The 19165-nt window shown below is 40.2% G+C and overlaps 1 protein-coding gene across 4 annotated transcripts in view; it reads right to left on the bottom strand.

Annotated features, from left to right (window-relative positions):
- Window positions 1-19165, bottom strand: part of SNED1 (sushi, nidogen and EGF like domains 1) — a 199539-nt gene that overhangs the window by 51059 nt on the left and 129315 nt on the right. For 3 of the 4 annotated variants that reach the window (XM_073674536.1, XM_073674535.1, XM_073674538.1), the window contains 2 exons: window positions 17980-18096; window positions 4958-5059 (listed from right to left, as the gene is read on the bottom strand). In XM_073674536.1, the coding sequence (XP_073530637.1) occupies window positions 4958-5059; window positions 17980-18096 (219 nt within the window). The remainder of the gene's footprint in view (window positions 1-4957; window positions 5060-17979; window positions 18097-19165) is intronic. The other variant, XM_073674537.1, reaches the window with a different exon arrangement.

Raw genomic sequence — 19165 nt, 5'->3', positions numbered from 1 at the left:
TCTCATTTTGTCTCTCATAGTTGAGGTCTACCTATGATGTCAATTACAGGCCTCTCTCATCTTTTTAAGTGGGAGAACTCGTAGAATTGGTGGCTGACTAAATACTTTTTTTCCCCACTATATTTCTCATACACAGAGTATATAGAACTCCAAAAAAGTGTTATACAGGATGGGTCTTAGGACAGATGATTGTTGCCCACATTGTACGGAAGATGGTGCAGACTGGGCTGTGAGAGGAGGTGGGTAGATTGATTCTCGAGGTCTTTAAAATTCAAATATTTCTCAGCCCTAAAGTGTGTGTTGGGCTACGTGGGAGACATTGGAAATTTATCCCCACTACAACTGGCTGTAGACATAATACTGTATCATTACAGAACGACCATAGCCATACACTGGTTGACAAGAACTGCGAAATTTGGAAAATTGTGAGATGTTTAAATACGACCATTCTGATAAAAAAAAAAAAAAAGGTACAGATCAAAAGGGGGGGGGGCCACTGCGAAATTTGGAAAACTGTGAGGGGCATGGATTAAATATCCAGCAGTGATGGCGGAAGTATTGGCAAGAGATGTCATCTTTAACTTACTTCTCCTTTAAAAGTGACCCAATATTTCACATATGAAATGAATGCAGTGGCCAACAGTCGCACAATTTCACTGGTGAAATTGAGATAATAGCTGCTAAGCCATGTGCCATTGGCCACCATATGTAGGCATGGTTTCAGTGTGGAGTGCCGGCTTCTCTGTATCCTATGAGGACATGCTATTTAGAATTTTCTGAAACTCATCTAGCTTAGGGGTGCAGTTTTTAAATTACAGGTGCATCTCACTAAATTAGAATATCATCAAAAAGTTAATTTATTTTAGTTCTTCAATACAAAAAGTGAAACTCATATATTAAATAGTCAATACAAACAGAGTGATCTATTTCAAGTGTTCATTTCTGTTAATGTTGATGATTATGGCTTACAGCCAATGAAAACACAAAAGTCATTATCTTAGTAAATGAAAATACTTTATAACAACAGCTTGAAAAATGATTTTAAAATCCGAAATGTATGTTCAGTAAATGCACTCAATAGATGGTCGGGGCTCCTTTTGCATCAATTACGGCATCAATGCGGTGTGGCATGGAGGCGATCAGCCTGTGGCACTGCTGAGGTGTTATGGAAGCCCAGGTTGCTTTGATACCAGCCTTCACCTCATCTGCATTGTTGGGTCTGGTGTCTCTCATCTTCCTCTTGACAATACCCCATAGATTCTCTATGGGGTTAAGGTCAGGCGAGTTTGCTGGCCAATCAAGCACAGTGATACTGTTGTTTTTAAACCAGGTATTGGTACTTTTGGCAGTGTGGACAGGTGCCAAGTCCTGCTGGAGAATGAAATATCCATCTCCAAAAAGCTTGTCGGCAGAGGGAAGCATGAAGTGCTCTAAAATTTCCTGGTAGATGACTGTGCTGACTTTGGTCTTGATAAAACACAGTGGACCTACACCAGCAGATGACATGGCTCTCCAAACCATCACTGATTGTGGAAACTTCACACTAGACCTCAAGCAGCTTGGATTGTGACCTCTCCACTCTTCCTCCAGACTCTGGGACCTTGATTTCCAAATGAAAATTGGAACTCTGGGACCTTGTGGAGTGTGTCAATAACTGCCTTCTGGACATCTGTCAAGTCAGCAGTCTTCCCCATGATTGTGGAGCCTACTGAAACAGACTAAGGGACCTTTTTAAACACTTAGGAAGCCTTTGCAGGTGTTTTTTGTTAATTTATTTTAATTTACTGAGATAATGACTTTTGTGTTTTCATTGTCTGTAAGCCATAATCATCAACATTAACAGAAATAAAGACTTGAAATAGATCACTCTGTTTGTAATGACTATATAATATATGAGTTTCACTTTTTGCACTGAAGAACTGAAATAAATTAACATGGATTTCCTGAAATAGTCCTACTGGTCCACTCACATGGGCTGATAACACCAGTATGCAAAACTTGGGTTTATGAAAATTGTTTAAAATCCAATGACTGATTCTTATGTTTTCTTAAGACCTGATTTTAAAAAAATATATTATTTTTACCCATCACATATGGATTTTGCACAAAACGCGTGTGAATTTATGTGCAAGCGAGATGAACAAGAAAAAGCTTTATTGTAGCCAAAAATGTACACAATATTACATATAAAAATGTATTGAACATTCATTCTGCAACTTTATTGGAAATTCTTGCCCCTTTTTCTTTTCTCTTCAAAGCTTCTCTTGATACCTTTTCTCTTATAGAAGGCCTGAGGTTCTTCTCTGTGAAGCATCCTTGGTACCTTGGTATCGTCGATCCATCTCCCTGATATCCTGATGAAATCCTTCTTCTTGCTCTTCGCTAATAGCACCAAGGTTTTCAGGAAAATAGCTCAAATGGGAATGTAAAAAATGTAACTTCAAATTCATCAGACAACCCTAGGCTTTGAAACGTTTCAGCATGTTCTCCACAATGGACTTAAATTTTGGTTCTTTGTTGTTACCTAGAAATTTCTTCACAACTTCTCTGAAAGAATCCCAAGTCCTTTTCTCAACAGCTTTTATTTTTGTTTCAAACACATCGCCCTCCATGAGTTTCCGAATATCCGGATCCACAAAAATACTTTATTTCAGTTTTGCTTCGGAGAGTCCCTGAAACTTAGTACAGGTACTTAAAAGTTTTTCCTTCTTTCGGTAGAGCTTTTACAAACTGCCTCATCAGTCCAAGCTTAACGTGGAGTGGTGGCAGGAAAACTTTAGTGGGATCAACTAAACTTTCTGCAACTATGTTCTTGAGTCCAGGTTGTAAAGATATTCTCGTTGGACAACTTTTTTGGCTCCAGTGATGAGTCCTATCCCGGCTGTCCCATTCACACAAAAAGCATGGGTACTTTGTGTATCCTCCTTGCTGCCCAAGGAGCAAAGAGAGAACTTTCAGATCACCACATATTGACCACCCTTGATCCTCGTAGTTAAGTTTCTTGAGAATAAAGTGTAAATTCTCATAGCTTTCCTTCAACTGCACAGAATGCGCTACAGGCAATGAAGCATACTTGCTGCCATTGTGCAGTAGCACAGCTTTCAGACTTTTTTTGGATGAATCAATAAAGAGTCTCCACTTGCTCACATTGTACTCAATGTAAAATTTTTCCATCAGCCCAGGAACATCACAGCAATACACTAGAGAACAGTCTTGAGAAAAGCATGGAAGGAATTACTTTTTTCTGCTTCTGTACCATGAAAAAAGGTACCAGGAGCTAGCAGGTTCTTTTCCTTTAGTCTAGAGCCTAAAAGTTCGGCAGAATGATTCAGAAGGTCCAAGACCCTGACTAAATCATTTAATTTGAGCTGTGAAAAAAGCTGTAGCAATCTAATGACACCAAAATCATCCACCAAAGGTCATGCAAAGGGGTCAAAGTATGGTGCAAGAAAAAGCCTATGGAGTCAGTGTTTGTGATGGAATTTTTTCGATTGAAAATATACATAAATATCACATCTTACTTTTCAAACAATTTTACCCTTGCAAACCTGTGTAATTGGTGAAGATGTTTTTAAGAACGGTCATTTACGATCATTAGCTGGTGCACAAATTCAGCCAATGGGCTTGCTCACAACACCGTTTTATCGGTCCAAGTGCGATCCAACAAAACATCAGACTGCACTGGGACCAATGTTAGTCTATGGGGCCGAGCACATGTCTGATTTTTTCCTCCGAGGAAAACAAAAAAAAAATCGCTGCTTGTCCAAGTTTGATCTGATATTTGGATCACACTCGGCCATGCAAGTCAAAGAGTCCATGGAAATCATTTGCTTGCACTCGAATGACATATGAGTGGAGTCAGATTTCCGTGCAGTGACAGAATGGAGAAATTTTGTTCTCCACATTTTCCTCAGAGTGTGCTCCGTTTCTCTCATCCGAGAGTATTGCATCACACTATGCTGACACTCATTTGGATAATAGACCCAATTCTCTCAAATGAGAGAATCTACAGCCGTGTGCCCCTGCCCTATGAATGATCGAATTGCTCGTTCGATGACTGATTAGATCGTTTATGCCTTCATGAAATTCAGTGTTGTAGGCAACACATCACCCTGCGTATCCAGGATGTGCTGCCGAGAACATGCATGCTGCACTGGGATAGAACGATAGTAACAAAGGTAGTTTTCGCTCCATCATACTACTTGTACCGGCCATGTGAGCAAGCCATTAATGGGAGCCGTTCAACTTGTATATAGTCGAACGCTGCTTGCTTATTGGCTGCAAACAACCTGTGCAAATGGACCTTAAGTCTATGTAGAGCTACAGGAAACTGAAGAAAGCAGACCATGCAGTCAATCAAAATAAAAAAATACATGCAAACAACTTAAAGGGATTTTCCACTTTGACAAAAGTGGACTCCACCAGATCAGATAGTAGTAAAGAAAGCAAATAGAGACTGTACTCACCCTCTCTTGGTCTCTCTGTGTTTTGAGTGCAGTGGTGACGTCATGACTATAGCCTGCATCGCTGCTGCAGCCCATCACTGAGCTTAGAAGTTCGAGCCACCGACAACAGCAGAGTCACTGAGCTCAGTGAATGGCTGCGTGCTGAAGTTATAATATCACCACTGCAGCCAGAACAGAGACACCGGAGCAGTGACGGGAGCCGATGCTGGACAGAGGGAGGGTAAGTACTAACTCTGTTTGTGTTTTTACTAGTTATCTGATTAATTGGCATCCACTTTTCTAAAAGAGAAAAACCCCTTTAAAGCAAAAATCTTTGAACCTGTCAAACAACCTCATATTAAATTAAATTGATTGTGATCAAACTTTCTACCATTTATAATAAACCGATCAAACAAGAGCAATTTAAATAGATCACAAGTAATATAACAAGTTGTTTCATACTCAAAACAAAAATAATATCAAAATAAGTTCAACATGCACATCAATTTTACCGTATTCACAATGAAGACCGAAGAACCCCGGCAGGCAATGACAGGTGTTGTTTCCATCAGCACAGCGCCCCCCATTCCTACAGGCACAGCCATCGGACAAATCTGGGGCAAACTCATGAGAGAGGGCAGATCACTAGAGTGTCATCATAGACAAAGTGAAGCGTCACTTTTCATTAACAGTGGCTATACAAAGAGAATATGTAAAATCTAATATCGTAATATAACTTTACTACTACTTTTTTTCTGTTTTCATTAATTTTCTTGCTCATTTTTGCGTTGCGCTGAAAAGAAAAAAAATGTGTTACTCTAAGGAGACCATCAACAAGTAAGCTGGCTGCAGTTCATGAATTGAATAGCTTTTCGAATTGTTTTTTTTATAGGAGTATACATGTGATTACAAGTAGTGGTATATGTGAGACTATGAGAAGGGGTATACGTGTGCTCATGACTAGGGTATATGTGTGCTGTAGGGATTGCTGTAGGGATTCACGTAGGCAGAAGGGAGCGTTCACACAGGCACTGGATTCTTGGATCAAACAATGTGACATTTATTTCCACTGGTGGCACAGTACCAAAACAAAGCCATAAACACAAAGTCCCTAGCCTTGTCCAGGCGCTAAATAACCAAAAACAGACATAGGCTACACCGCTGAGCTAGTCCCAGTTTGGTCAAACACAATAGCTGAACAACAACAGTTGAAAACAATGGTGGAGAAGAGCCGATGGCTTCCTCTTTCGCCATTCATCCGATCTGAGGATCAACACATCAGAAACAATGACGTCAATAGATTGAGCCTGCTGTGTGTAGTCTAAGACCGTACGCTGCACAAAGCGGAGCAGTGCATTAAGGGAATGCAGCGAAGTGAGTCGTTTTTTTTTATTGTTTGTTTTAACTATTATTTTGTCAGTCAATACTTGTAGAGGCCTTATAATGTGTATGTGGAGCTACAGGGCCATCATACTGTGTGTAGTAGAGCTGTGTGGTTCATCCTACTGTGTCTAAGGGGACTGTGGGGCCACCATGCTGTGTACAGAGGAGCAGTGGGGCCATCACATGTAACCCCTTTACCACCTTGGGTTTTTCTGTTTTTACGTTTTCGTTTTCTGTTCCCTTCTTCCAAGACCCATAACTTTTTTATTTTTCCATCAATATGGCCATGTGAGGGCTTGTTTTTTGAGGGAAGTGTTGTACTTTTGAATGGTGCCATAGGTTTTACCATATCATGTACTGGAAAACGGTAAAAAAATTCATGCATTTTTGATTGATTTTTAATTGTTTTATTTTAAATGTGGCAAAAGGGGGGTTTGATTTACAGTATATTTTTTAATATTTTTAAAAACTTTTTTTTTTCATTTGCTTCAATAGTCTCCATGGGAGACTAGAAGCTGCGATCTTCTGATCACATGGGTTATGCCACAGCCCCACTAGCAGTATTTGGTCAGTATTCGATCAGTATTTTTTCTCAGGAGTTTGAGCTAAAACCAGGAGTGGGTGATAAATGCAGAATTGGTGACTTGTTTCTATTATACCTTTTCTCTGATTGTTCCTCATCTGGTTTTGGCTCTCACTCCTGAAAAAAAATACTGACCGAATACTGACTAGATACTGATAGTGGGGTCATGACCCCATTGGTGGTACCATACTGTATATGGGGGGATTATGGGGAGCATCATACTATGATGGCCATGAAAGGGATATCGTAGTAGGGGAAAATGCTAAGGGACTTCCACAGTGGAACAATTATGTGTATGTGCTGCATCACGTGTCCCTCTCCCGGTCTATAAAAGGTGGGAGGTATGCCCTCCTGTGACTGTGTGCATGTGATGTGACCCCCGACGATTTTTGTGGGAGAAAGAGAGGAAGGGGGGGGGGGAGGGCGAAATAAGGACTTTTGCAATGTGGTCCCATAATTTCTATGCATGCCCCTACTTATTCCGAGTAAAATATCAATATTTGCAGATGATACTAAACTCTGCAATGGTAATCACTACAGAGCCAAAACCAGGTGAGGAACAATCAGAGAAAAGGTATAATAGAAACAAGTCACCAATTCTGCATTTATCACCCTCTCCTGGTTTTGGCTCCCACTCCTGAGAAAAAATACTTACCAAATACTGATAGTTGGGCCGTGGCCTTAAATACAATGTATCTATTGTAGCCACTAATTGCATCCTTACCCACCTTTTCGTATGTCATCCTATGTCGGTTTGGATCTCCTTTTTAACTGATAGTTACAGGTGCATCTCACTAAATTAGAATATCATCAAAAAGTTAATTTATTTCAGTTCTTCAATCCAAAAAGTGAAACTCATATATTATATAGAGTCATTACAAACAGAGTGATCTATTTCAAGTGTTTATTTCTGTTAACCCCTTTACAGCCTGTGACGTATTAGTACGCACAGGCTGTAATCCCCCGATTCAGTAAGGGCTCCGGCGCTGAGCCCGCACTGAACCGGGCACATGTCAGCTGATTATTACAGCTGACATGTGCCCGCAACAGCCGCGGGTGGAATCGCGATCCACCCGCGGCTGTTAACATGTTAAATGCCGCTGTCAATCTCTGACAGCGGCATTTAAGCGCGTCACTTACCCCGCCCATTGTGATCGCGGGTCACCGATGCGTGGTCATGACAACTCTGGGTCTGCAGCAGACTCCAGTGGTTGTCATGAGCTGGTCGGTATGAGCGCCACCTAGTGGTCGGCGCTCATAGCACAGGACCATTTCTGCTGCATAGAGGTGATCTGCTGATCATCTGTATGTAGCAGAGGCAATCGGACAAGTACTGCTTCTAGTCTCCTATGGAGACTATAGAAGCAAGCAAAAAGTGAAAAAAAAAGTTTTTAAAAATATAAAAAAAAATTAAAAAATATAAAAGTTTAAATCACGTCCCTTTCGCCCCATTCAAAATAAAATAATAAAAAAAAAACCTACATACACATATTTGGTATCGCCGCGTTCAGAATTGCCCGATCTATCAATATAAAAAAGAATTAATCCGATCGGTAAACGGCGTAACGAGAAAAAAATTCTAAACGCCAGAATTACGTTTTTTGGTCGCCGCAATATTGCAATAAAATGCAATAATGGGCGATCAAAACATTAGATGTACCCCAAAATGGTATCAATAAAACCTTCAGCTAGGTGTGCAAAAAATAAGCCCTCATCCGGCCCCAGATCCCGAAAAATGGAGACGCTACAGGTCTTAGAAAATGACGCTATTTTTTATTTTTTTTTACCAAACTTTGGAATTTTTTTTCACCTTAAATAAAAAAGAACCTATACATGTTTGGTGTCTACGAACTCATAATGACCTGGAGAATAATAATGGCAGGTCAGTTTTAGCATTCAGTGAACGTGGTAAAAAAAAAAAAACACTGTGGTATTGCACTTTTTTAGCAATTTCACCACACTTGGAATTTTTTTCCCGTTTTCCCGTACACGATATGGTAAAACTAGTAATGGCGTTTAAAAGTACAACTCGTCCCGCAAAAAATAAGCCCTCACACGGCCATATTGACCAAAAAATAAAAATGCTATGGCTCTGGGAACAAGGGGAGCAAAAAACGAAAATGCAAAAACGGAAAATCCCAGGGTTGTGAAAGGGTTAATATTGAGTATTATGGCTTACAGACAATGAAAACACAAGAGTCATTATCTCAGCAGATTAAAATAATTAACAAAAAACACCTGCAAAGGCTTGCTAAGCGTTTAAAAAGGTACCTAAATCTGTTTCAGTAGGCTTCATAATCATGGGGAAGACTGCTGACTTGACAGATGTCCAGAAGGCAGTTATTGACACACTCCACAAGGTCCCAGAGTTCCAACTTTCATTTGGAAATCAAGGTTCCAGAGTCTGGAGGAAGAGTGGAGAGGCCACAATCCAAGCTGCTTGAGGTCTAGTGTGAAGTTTCCACAATCAGTGATGGTTTGGGGAGTCAAGTCATCTGCTGGTGTAGGTCCACTGTGTTTTATCAAGACCAAAGTCCACGCAGCCGGGAAATTTTAGAGCACTTCATGCTTCCCTCTGCCGACAAGCTTTTTGAGGATGGAAATTTCATTGTCCAGCAGGACTTGGCCCCTGTCCACACTGCCAAAAGTACCAATACCTGGTTTAAAAACAACAGTATCACGGTGCTTGATTGGCCAGCAAACTCGCCTGACCTTAACCCCACAGAGAATCTATGGGGTATTGTCAAGAGGAAGATGAGAGACACCAGACCCAACAATGCAGACGAGCTGAAGGCTGCTATCAAAGCAACCTGGGCTTCCATAACACCTCAGCAGCGCCACAGGCTGATCGCCTCCATGCCACGCCGCATTGATGCAGTAATTGATGCAAAAGGAGCCCTGACCAAGTATTGAGGGCATTTACTGAACATGCATTTCAGTAGGACAACATTTCGGATTTTAAAATCATTTTTCAAGCTGTTATAAAGTATTCTAATTTACTGAGATAATGACTTGTGTGTTTTCATTGGCTGTAAGCCATAATCATCAACATTAACAGAAATAAACACTTGAAATAGATCACTCTGTTTGTAATGACTCTGTATAATATATGAGGTTCACTTTTTGTATTGAAGACCTGAAATAAATGTAACTTTTTGATGATATTCAAATTTTGTGAGATGTACCTGTATTTATATTTAATAAATGTTCACAATAAAGATTAATTGTTTTTATATTCTCTGTCTGGTATATTTTTCTTTTTCTGTTAAATATATATGTCAATGCCTTAAGACCTAATATCTTGCTGGTTAACTGCTTTGTAGGATTAGTTTATGTACTAAATGGTAAAACATTGGGTAAAACTTACTGAAAAAGACTTAGATGTATGAAAACACTTGGGTGGATGGCAAACTGAACTATAGTGACCAGTGTCATGCAACTTCTGCCCAGGCAAATAAAATAATGGGATACATTAAAAGAGGCGTAGATGCTTATGACAGGAACATTGTTTTGCCTCTTTACAAGTTACTGGGGCGGCCACATGTCGAATACTGTGTACAGTTCTGGTCTCCGGTGTATAACAAGGACATAACTGAACTGGAGTGGGTGCAGAGAAGAGCGACCAAGGTTATTAAGGGAATGGGTGCACTGCTAAACCAAGACAACTTGAAGTCACTCAATTTGAAAAAACTAAAGGTCTTGGGGCAATCTTATTATAATGTACAAGTATATGAAAGGACAGTACAGATATCTTTCTAATGATCTTTTTACACCTAGGACTGTGACAGGAACAAGGGGGCATTCTCTTCATCTAGAGCAGGGGTAGGGAACCTTAGGCCCGTGGACCATTTACGGCACTCAATTACCTTTTCTCCGGCCCTTGGGCAGATTCCCAAGGACAACAGTGCTTTGGCTGACAGCTGTGTTTTGACAGCCACCAACCTTTCAATCCCTTCTTGCTCTGTGAGCACACGTAGTGTTCACTACTGAATGTTGAGGCACGTGCAATAAAAGATTACGTCCTGACAGCAGTGCCAGCATCAGGACGTACTTTGTGAGCGGAGTTAGTGCTTCATTGTACGGCCCCTGAAGGATGGTAAAATATCCAAATGTCCCTTGGCAGAAAAAAGGTTCCTCACTGCTGCTCTAGTGGAAAGAAGGTTTAATGGTAATCACAGACGGCGATTCTTTACTGTAAGAGCAGTGAGACTATGGAGCTCTCTGACACATTGTGTTGTAATAGTTGAGTCACTAAAGTTCAAGGAAGGCCTGAATGCCGTTCAATCTAATAATGCAAGTTATGGGTACAAGATTTCGTGATGGGACATTGAGCCAGGGAACTAGTCTAATTGCCATAAATTGACGAATTTGTCTCTTAATTTGGATCAATTACATCTGCCTCATGGGATTTTTTCCTTCCTCTGAATTAACATGTTAGGTTATAGGTTAAACTCAATGGACTTGTGTCTTCTTTCAACCTTAAAATGATGAAACATACATTTGCCCTAGTTTTTCCTGTAAACAGATAACCCCTTTCATGCCAGAGGTTCAGCTTAATAAGTGTCTGGTGAACAATCGAAGACATTTATTAGCCTTTAGTCACTGTTAACATCAATCCATTCTAAAGAGAAGCCTCAACTCAGTGCTGGATTTGTCACACCCATAGAGATCAGTGGTGACTGATGGACCCCAATGACGTATAGTGAGGTCCATCTGATTCATGGTTATTTTGACAGGAAATATGATGCTGCATTTAGAGCTAATTTTCCAAACAAAATAGTCATTATTTGTGCCACGCAGATGAAAAACGACCCTGAGATGCACATTTGGTCCACATTTTGTTATGGCTGTGTAACATCTACTTACATACGGACGCATGTATGGTTGCGGCATACATTATCATCTGCTCAGACACAAAAGGGGCTGAAATACTAAAGCGGTCTAACATTTAGAACCCGCAATTAAAGCGACTCATGCTGTTTGATAAATTTGGCGCATCTCTAGACTGACTAGTTTGTTTACACCATCTACTAGTTGGTTTACTTTGGTCAACTAAGTTCTGCAATTTTGGCACACAGGTTTGTGATTTAGTCCCAGCACTGCCAATAAGACCCACAATCAATAAATGGCAAAACATCATGAAACCTAAAAGGGTAATAGGAAAAACTGATTTATCATCAATCATATTAAAAGAAAACAGAAAAAAAGATACTAAGGATATATTACAAAATTACAAGATTTCACATTTGCTTCACTTTGAAATGAACAGTATGTTAAGGCTAAGTTCACATTTATACAGTGCTCCCGAAAAACTGTATTCTGTCGGGAACCCAACTCACTTGAATCAAGCCGTCCTGGCAGTATTCATCTTTTTCAGACATGCACAAAAACACAAGAAACAACGTTTTTGTGCATATCTGAAAAAGACAATTACTTCCAGGACGGAGGCCACACAGTCTCCACAGTAACTCCATCAGCTTCATTAAGTCAATGGCTCCGATGAAATTCCAGTCGGAATATGGTTTTTCGGGGATTCCGATAGAGACCCCAATGTAGCACTCGGCGAAGAGCAATGTTTAAATGTGAACCTAGCATTACAGATATAAATAAAAACTTTTTTACTTGGACATTATCTAGTGAAACCCAAGTGATCGGTGATTATTGACAGGAAAATTGCAACATGAAAAATAAAAGTATTACATGACACCCAATGATTTTAATGGCTACCAGTTTAGTAGCCGAGCTGATCATGGGACTCTCCTGTCTGTCCTCAATGTGGCCTATTACAGTGTTTTTCAATAGGTGCACTGCAAACCAGATATTAATTTTACATCAGAGCAATGCCCAGTAATGATCAATTTGCCCCCTGGATTGTTTCAATGCCTTGGCATTAAATACTGGTACATTTGCAATGTACATTGATTTGTATCACTCCTTTAGAGGGTTCAAGAGGATTAAAGACAGGAAAGTACTTTGCTTCAGGCCTCATTCAGACGTCAGTATTTTTAGCCAAAAAAGGGTATCGTCAGTGTTTTGGATCTGTGTGTTATCCGTGTTTTGTCAGTGGTTGATCACTATTTTTAATGGATGGACAAATAAATAAATATATTGCAAAGCTTCTCCTAATCTCTGCAAAGATTAGGAGATAATGGAGATTTCTGTGATACTGGTAAAAACGGACATGTCTTTATGAGTTTTGCATGGACACACGGTCCATGAAAAAACACAGACATGTGAATAGCACCATAGATTATAATGGGTAAGAATTGTATCTTTGAAAAACACAGATAGGGCACATACGTGCAACATGGACATCTGAATGAGGTCTTACAGTTCCAGCAAATACAGGTACATCTCACAAAATTAGAATATCATCAAAAAGTTAATTTATTTCAGTTCTTCAATCCAAAAAGTGAAACTCGTATATTATATAGAGTCAGTACAAACAGAGTGATCTATTTCAAGTGTTTATTTCTGTTAATGTTGATTATTATGGCTTACAGCCAATGAAAACACAAAAGTCATTATCTCAGTAAGTTAGAATACTTTATAACAACAGCTTGAAAAATTATTTTAAAATCCGAAATGATAACCTACTGAAATGTATGTTCAGTAAATTCACTCAATACTTGGTCGGGTCTCCTTTTGCATCAATTACTGCATCAATGCGGCGTGGCATGCAGGCGATCAGCCTGTGGCACTGCTGAGGTGTTATGGAAGCCCAGGTTGCTTTGATAGCAGCCTTCAGCTCGTCTGCATTGTTGGGTCTGGTGTCTCATCTTCCTCTTGACAATACCCCATAGAATGAAATTTCCATCTCCAAAGAGGTTGTCGGCAGAGGGAAGCATGAAGTGCTCTAAAATTTCCTGGTAGACGGCTGCGATGAATTTGGTCTTGATAAAACGCAGTGGACCTACACCAGCAGATGACATGGCTCCCCAAACTATCACTGATTGTGGAAACTTCACACTAGACCTCAAGCAGCTTGGATTGTGTGCATCTCTACTCTTCCTCCAGACTCTAGGACCTTGATTTCCAAATGAAAATTGGAACTCTGGGACCTTGTGGAGTGTGTCAATGACTGCCTTCTGGACATCTGTCAAGTCAGCAGTCTTCCCCATGATTGTGGAGCCTACTGAAACAGACTGAGAGACCTTTGTAAACGCTTAGGAAGCCTTTGCAGGTGTTTTTTGTTAATTATTCTAATTTACTGAGATAATGACTTTTGTGTTTTCATTGTCTGTAAGCCATAATCATCAACATTAACAGAAATAAACACTTGAAATAGATCACTCCATTTGTAATGACTATATATAATATATGGCTATGTGCCCACGATGCAGAAATGCTCCGGATTTTTTCCTGAGTGTTTCTGCATCTCCCTGGCAGAAAAAACACATGCAGATTGTACATGTGTTTTTCCTGCCATGGACAAGCGGATGTGAAGCATTCTTCACATGCATTTCCGCATGCGGGTTGACAACCGCTTTCCAAGCGATTTTAGCATCACTTGGAAAGTGCTTGACAACTTGGTCACACTATACAAATCCATGCAACCAGCATGTATTTATATAGTGTGACCGAAAGAATGTTAAAAAATAAATCTATACTTACCTTTTGATGGCCCCCGGAGTCTAGCTTCGCTCCGTCCTGGCTTGCCGGCAGCTCGCGGTACACTGAAGGACCTGCCATCACATGACTAAATGACGTCAGCGCAGTTCCTTCAGTCCACCGCGATCTGCCGGCAAGTGAAGACAAGAGCACCGGGGGCCATCAGAAGGTAAGTATAGTATTTATTTTTTATTTTATTCTTTTTTTTTACAGGTACTATGGTACAAGGGTCTGGAGGAGAGTCTCCTCTCCTCCAGACCCAGGTACCATCCGCACATTGAAACGCATGGAATGCGCATCTACAGATCCAGTGATGTGGATTCCATGCGTTCCAATGCAAGTCAGTGGTGGCGAAAACGCAGCGCTTCCGCAAAATAATTGGTAGTGCTGCGCTTTTTCCCCAATGAACATGGCAGACCTTCTACCAAGCGTTTTTTAAGCGTTTCTGCAGCAGAATTGCCGCTGCAGAAACGCTCAAAAAATGCATAGTGGGCACACAGCCTATGAGTTTCAGTTTTTGTATTGAAGAACTGAAATAAATTAACTTTTTGATGATATTCTAATTTTGTGAGATGCACCTGTATATCCCTGAGCGGCATCAGTGGCATTATAGCAGACACTGGTCACGTGAGTCTGGGTCTAAGCAGGGTTATTATAGTCCACACACACATTATTTCTCCTTTGTGTACATGGCCATTTGTCTCATGTAACAGGCAGACATATTTTTTAATGATCTGGGCACTTCTGCCTGGTGACCTACTAGGGAAACAAAAATTAAGACAGAAAGTGGAAAATATGTCTGATCTACATTTCCACAAGTGGTAGTTCTCAGGTGACCATCTACAGGACTACAGAGATTGTGCAAAAATAATTGCTATTAAAAATGTATCAGCTTTAGTATTTATGCACTTGGTCTACCACCAGAGGGGCGCTCAAATTAAATTCAAAAACTAAGTCTGGAGACAACACTCATTGGATTTATGAATGCTTCTCTATTAAGTCTAATGTACACCCGGTCTATACAGTGGGGAAAATAAGTATTTGATACACTGCCGATTTTGCAAGATTTCCCACCTACAAAGCATGGAGAAGTCTGTAATCTTTATCATAGGTACACTTCACCTGTGAGAGACAGAATCTAAAAAAAAAAAAAACAGAAAATCACATTGTATGATTTTTAAATAATTAAATTGCATTTTATTGCATGAAATAAGTATTTGATCACCTACCAACCAGCAAGAATTCTGTCTCTCACAGAGGAGGTCATGTGGTCAGATGACACCAAAATAGAACTTTTTTGGTATCAACTTCACTCGCCATGTTTGGAGGAAGAAGGATGTGTACAACCCCACGAACACCGTCCTAACCGTGAAGTATGGTGGGGGAAACATCATACTTTGGGGGTGCTTTTTTGCAAAGGGGACAGGACGACTGCACCGTATTGAAGAGAGGATAAATGGAGTCATGTATCGCGAGATTTTGGCTTACAACCCCCTTCCCTCAGTAAGAGCATTAAAGATGTGTCGTGGCTGGGTCTTCCAGCATGACAATGTCCCGAAACACACAGACAGGGAAACTAAGGAGTGGCTCCCTAAGAAGCATTTCAAGGTCCTGGAGTGGCCTAGCCAGTCTCCAGACCCGAACCCAATAGAAAATATTTGGAGGCAGCTGAAACTAAATGTTGCCAAGCGACAGCCCCGAAACCTGAAAGATCTGGAGACGATCTGTAGGGAGGAGTGGGCCAAAATCCCTGCTGCAGTGTGTGCAAACTTGGTCAAGAACTACAGGAAACGTCTGATCTCTGTAATTGCAAACAAAGGTTTCTGTACCAAATATTAAGTTCTGTTTTTCTATTGTATCAAATACTTATTTCATGCAATAAAATCGATTTTCTGGATTTTTGTTAAGGTTGTGTGTCTCACAGGTGAAGTGTACCTATGATATGATTCTTTGTAGGTGGGAAAACTTACAAAATCAGCAGTGTATCAAATACTTATTTTCCCCACTGTATTTGTATTGGTTTATTTCTGTGCTTTGTGCACACGACCTGCTGTGTAATGTAGGGTGACAGGTATTGCTAAATAGCCAAAATCTGTAGCAGCAGCGATAATAGCTAATCACTAGGAGGGAGAGAGGCTGGACCCTGGCAATCAGCTTATTGCCGCACAGGATTCATGTTAAAAAAGGATTGTCTTTCTGAGAAAACCGCTTTAACTTTATTCTTCATTGGTACCACAATCACACTAACATTACACTGCACTTCGGCTCAATCAGCATTGATATTTAATGCCATACAGATGTTCAGACTATAGTCAGTGCTCACTGCTCAAACCAAAGCAGTTTGGTGGGAATGTCAACCCTTACTGGAAATATGGTGTTTTAAAATATCTTTAAAGGGGTTGTCCACAACTAGGACAATCCCTTTAGGTCCCATTAAAATAAAAACACCTATACTCAGCTCCAGTGCCAGCGCCGTTCCAGCAGTGTTGACAATCGCGTTCCTGGGGTTCATGTGAGGCTGTTACGTCACACGAGTCTTACGACCATATCAGAGCCGGCTTCACTGTTCCCACTTTCTGAGGTATTGAACATCAACAGGAAGCCATGGCTGTTCTGACTTCCTCTTGATGTTCGATTTGTCCGAAGGCAGAGAAAGTGATGCTGGCGCTGATTGGGCGCAGCGCTCACATGTCATAACAACCAACACGTGAGCCCCGTGAAGGCGAGTCCTGACAATCGCTAGAACAGCACTGGCTCCGGAGGTCAGCATATGTGTTTTTCTTTTTAATTGGCCAAACATGGGGAATGAGAAGGGGTTGTTCTAGTAGTGGACAACCCCTAAGCTGATGCATCCATCCATCCAACACAAAACTCAAATTATGGTAAACATACCCAAGTTTGCACAGAAGATTTACAACACCTAGGAACTGGAACCTTGCTTCTTCCATTACCCAAAATTCCTGATTGAGCAACATTTTTTTAGGAATCTTGATACCCATCGCTTTTTTTTTTCTTCCCTTAAACTCATCCTGGGAACTTGACCTTTTGACGCTGCACAAAAACACAGTATCTTACACTTCCAGCAAAGTGGGTGGGATTCATAGAAATCTCACGCCCACTGTGCTTTTTCTACGCAACGTAGACTTACTGAGGTGCGTGTTTGAAATTCGCAACATGTTAATCTCTCTTGCGGATACACTGAGTTTTATGTGCAGATTTGTCCCATAGACTTGCACTAGAAGTGGAAAATCCACAGGTAAAAAATGAATGTGCATTTTTTGTTTGTTTCCGCTGCAGAAACGCACTAAAAACGAATGTAATCTGCACATGACTATATCAGTAAATATTTGTCAAAGCCAAATACCAGAAAGTATCAAAAACAAAGCAGCTTTATTTAAAACATGTCACACCAAAAAGAGACAAAAAATGCAGCGTCAAAATCATGCTAAAAAACGCATGTAAAAAGTAATCTAATTTAGCCAATAGGTGCAGAAATGCTTCAGAAAATGTGCAACATCAAAGACTCACCAAATACTCATCATGTGAACGTAGCCAAAAACCGACAAGATGACAGGTTGAGAAGCGACATCAGTTTGGGGAGTGGTGTATTATTAACTGGATAAGGTTTGGCCTTGTTTTTTTATATATTTTTGCAGACGCTCCTTACATTGCTTATTTCATTTTTACCTTCATGGTATTCATGTTTCTAAAGTAAAACTTTTGATTAAAAAAAAAAATAAATTGTGTCCAAAATATCTGGTCATTTTAAGGGCTACGAATAAAGCATAGTAAATGGAAACTCTGCTTTGGTAGAATAGCTGGAATGTATTCAGGTACAATAGCGATTAGATTGGCAGCTTAGAAAAATTTACCACCAAAAAGTTTTAATTGGAGTAATGAGTCCTGTCTAATTTTTTTTTCTGTGAATAGATGTATAACAATCTATAGGATACTCACGGTTCTCACAATGGATCCCAGTATACGCAGCCGGACAGTCACATACATATGTATTGTCTGATTCTCTGCATACTCCATTGTTCTGACATGGAGAAGAGGAGCACGGTCCCAAGATCTCTAGAACATAAAGGACAGAAGATAATGAATAGAATCAACCTGATACTATATTAGCACAAAATTAAATTGGATAAAACATATAATAGTATCCTTTAGTGTGCAGTGCACTGATGACGCTGGGGATAGTAAGCCTGGCTCCACTGCGCTTGCTCTGTAAGGCATGGTGATACTGTTCCTGAGTGGCGATGAAATCCCGCTCAGAGGGAAGTAATTACAGCATCAGAATTGGATTATAATGGGTGAGTGATGCTCATCTGGACTAGTCTTACCTAGTTAGCATATTACGAGCAATACATTAAAAGTTGTTTTATTGCAGAAGTGAAGATCTGTTTGGACTAAAAGGACGTAACACAAAAGCAGGAATAGGGCTATATACCAAAATGGTGGCAGTTAGAGAGACTTTGTGACCCTGACAGTTTTCCTTAAAGAGTCATTTTCTGTTTTGGTCTTTTTTTTTCAATCATTTAGTCCATCATGGAAACTTTGCAAATCACTTTATTAGGGGATTTGTCTTCATTGGTGTAAAAAAAAAAAAAAAACTGCATGCAAGTAGCATCCACACCCCTGCTTTTCCCAAGTCTGTTTGGCTGCGTCAGATGCATTGATATCAGATTATACTCAATTGGAGCACTGATGCTGGCCGTACTCAAAATGAGTGTTGTGCTTATCAGACCAATCTCATGCAGCAAGGATTATCACCTTGGTTAAGGTGCACAAACAATGAAAGATTATCGTGAATGAGCGTTCCATGAAGCTGGATCACGATAATCCTGCAGTATAGTTTAAACAGGCTGCTAATTACAAGCAAAAGCTTGTTCTTCTGGTGGAATTATCTTTTGTGTAGTACAAAAGATAATCATTCTTGGCGGCACATCATCTTGTGTAAACAATGGCTGCAGATACACAGTGCAGCATCTGAAACAACGGATACTGGAAGCCTGTGCTAGCATTTCTTCTGTGGTGTTGCTATCAGTGTGTCAAGAGTGGGAGAAGAGGGTTGCATTGACAATCCAACACAATGGGCAGCACTTTGAACACATTTTATAAGTGGTCATAAACTTGTAAAATG

This window comes from Phyllobates terribilis, unplaced genomic scaffold (genome assembly GCF_046119375.1).
Source record: "Phyllobates terribilis strain yellow unplaced genomic scaffold, ASM4611937v1 Scaffold_3__8_contigs__length_932513732, whole genome shotgun sequence".
Taxonomy (NCBI): Eukaryota; Metazoa; Chordata; class Amphibia; order Anura; family Dendrobatidae; genus Phyllobates; species Phyllobates terribilis.
Note: the sequence above shows the minus strand (reverse complement) of the source record. Positions and strands in the feature narration are given on the sequence as shown.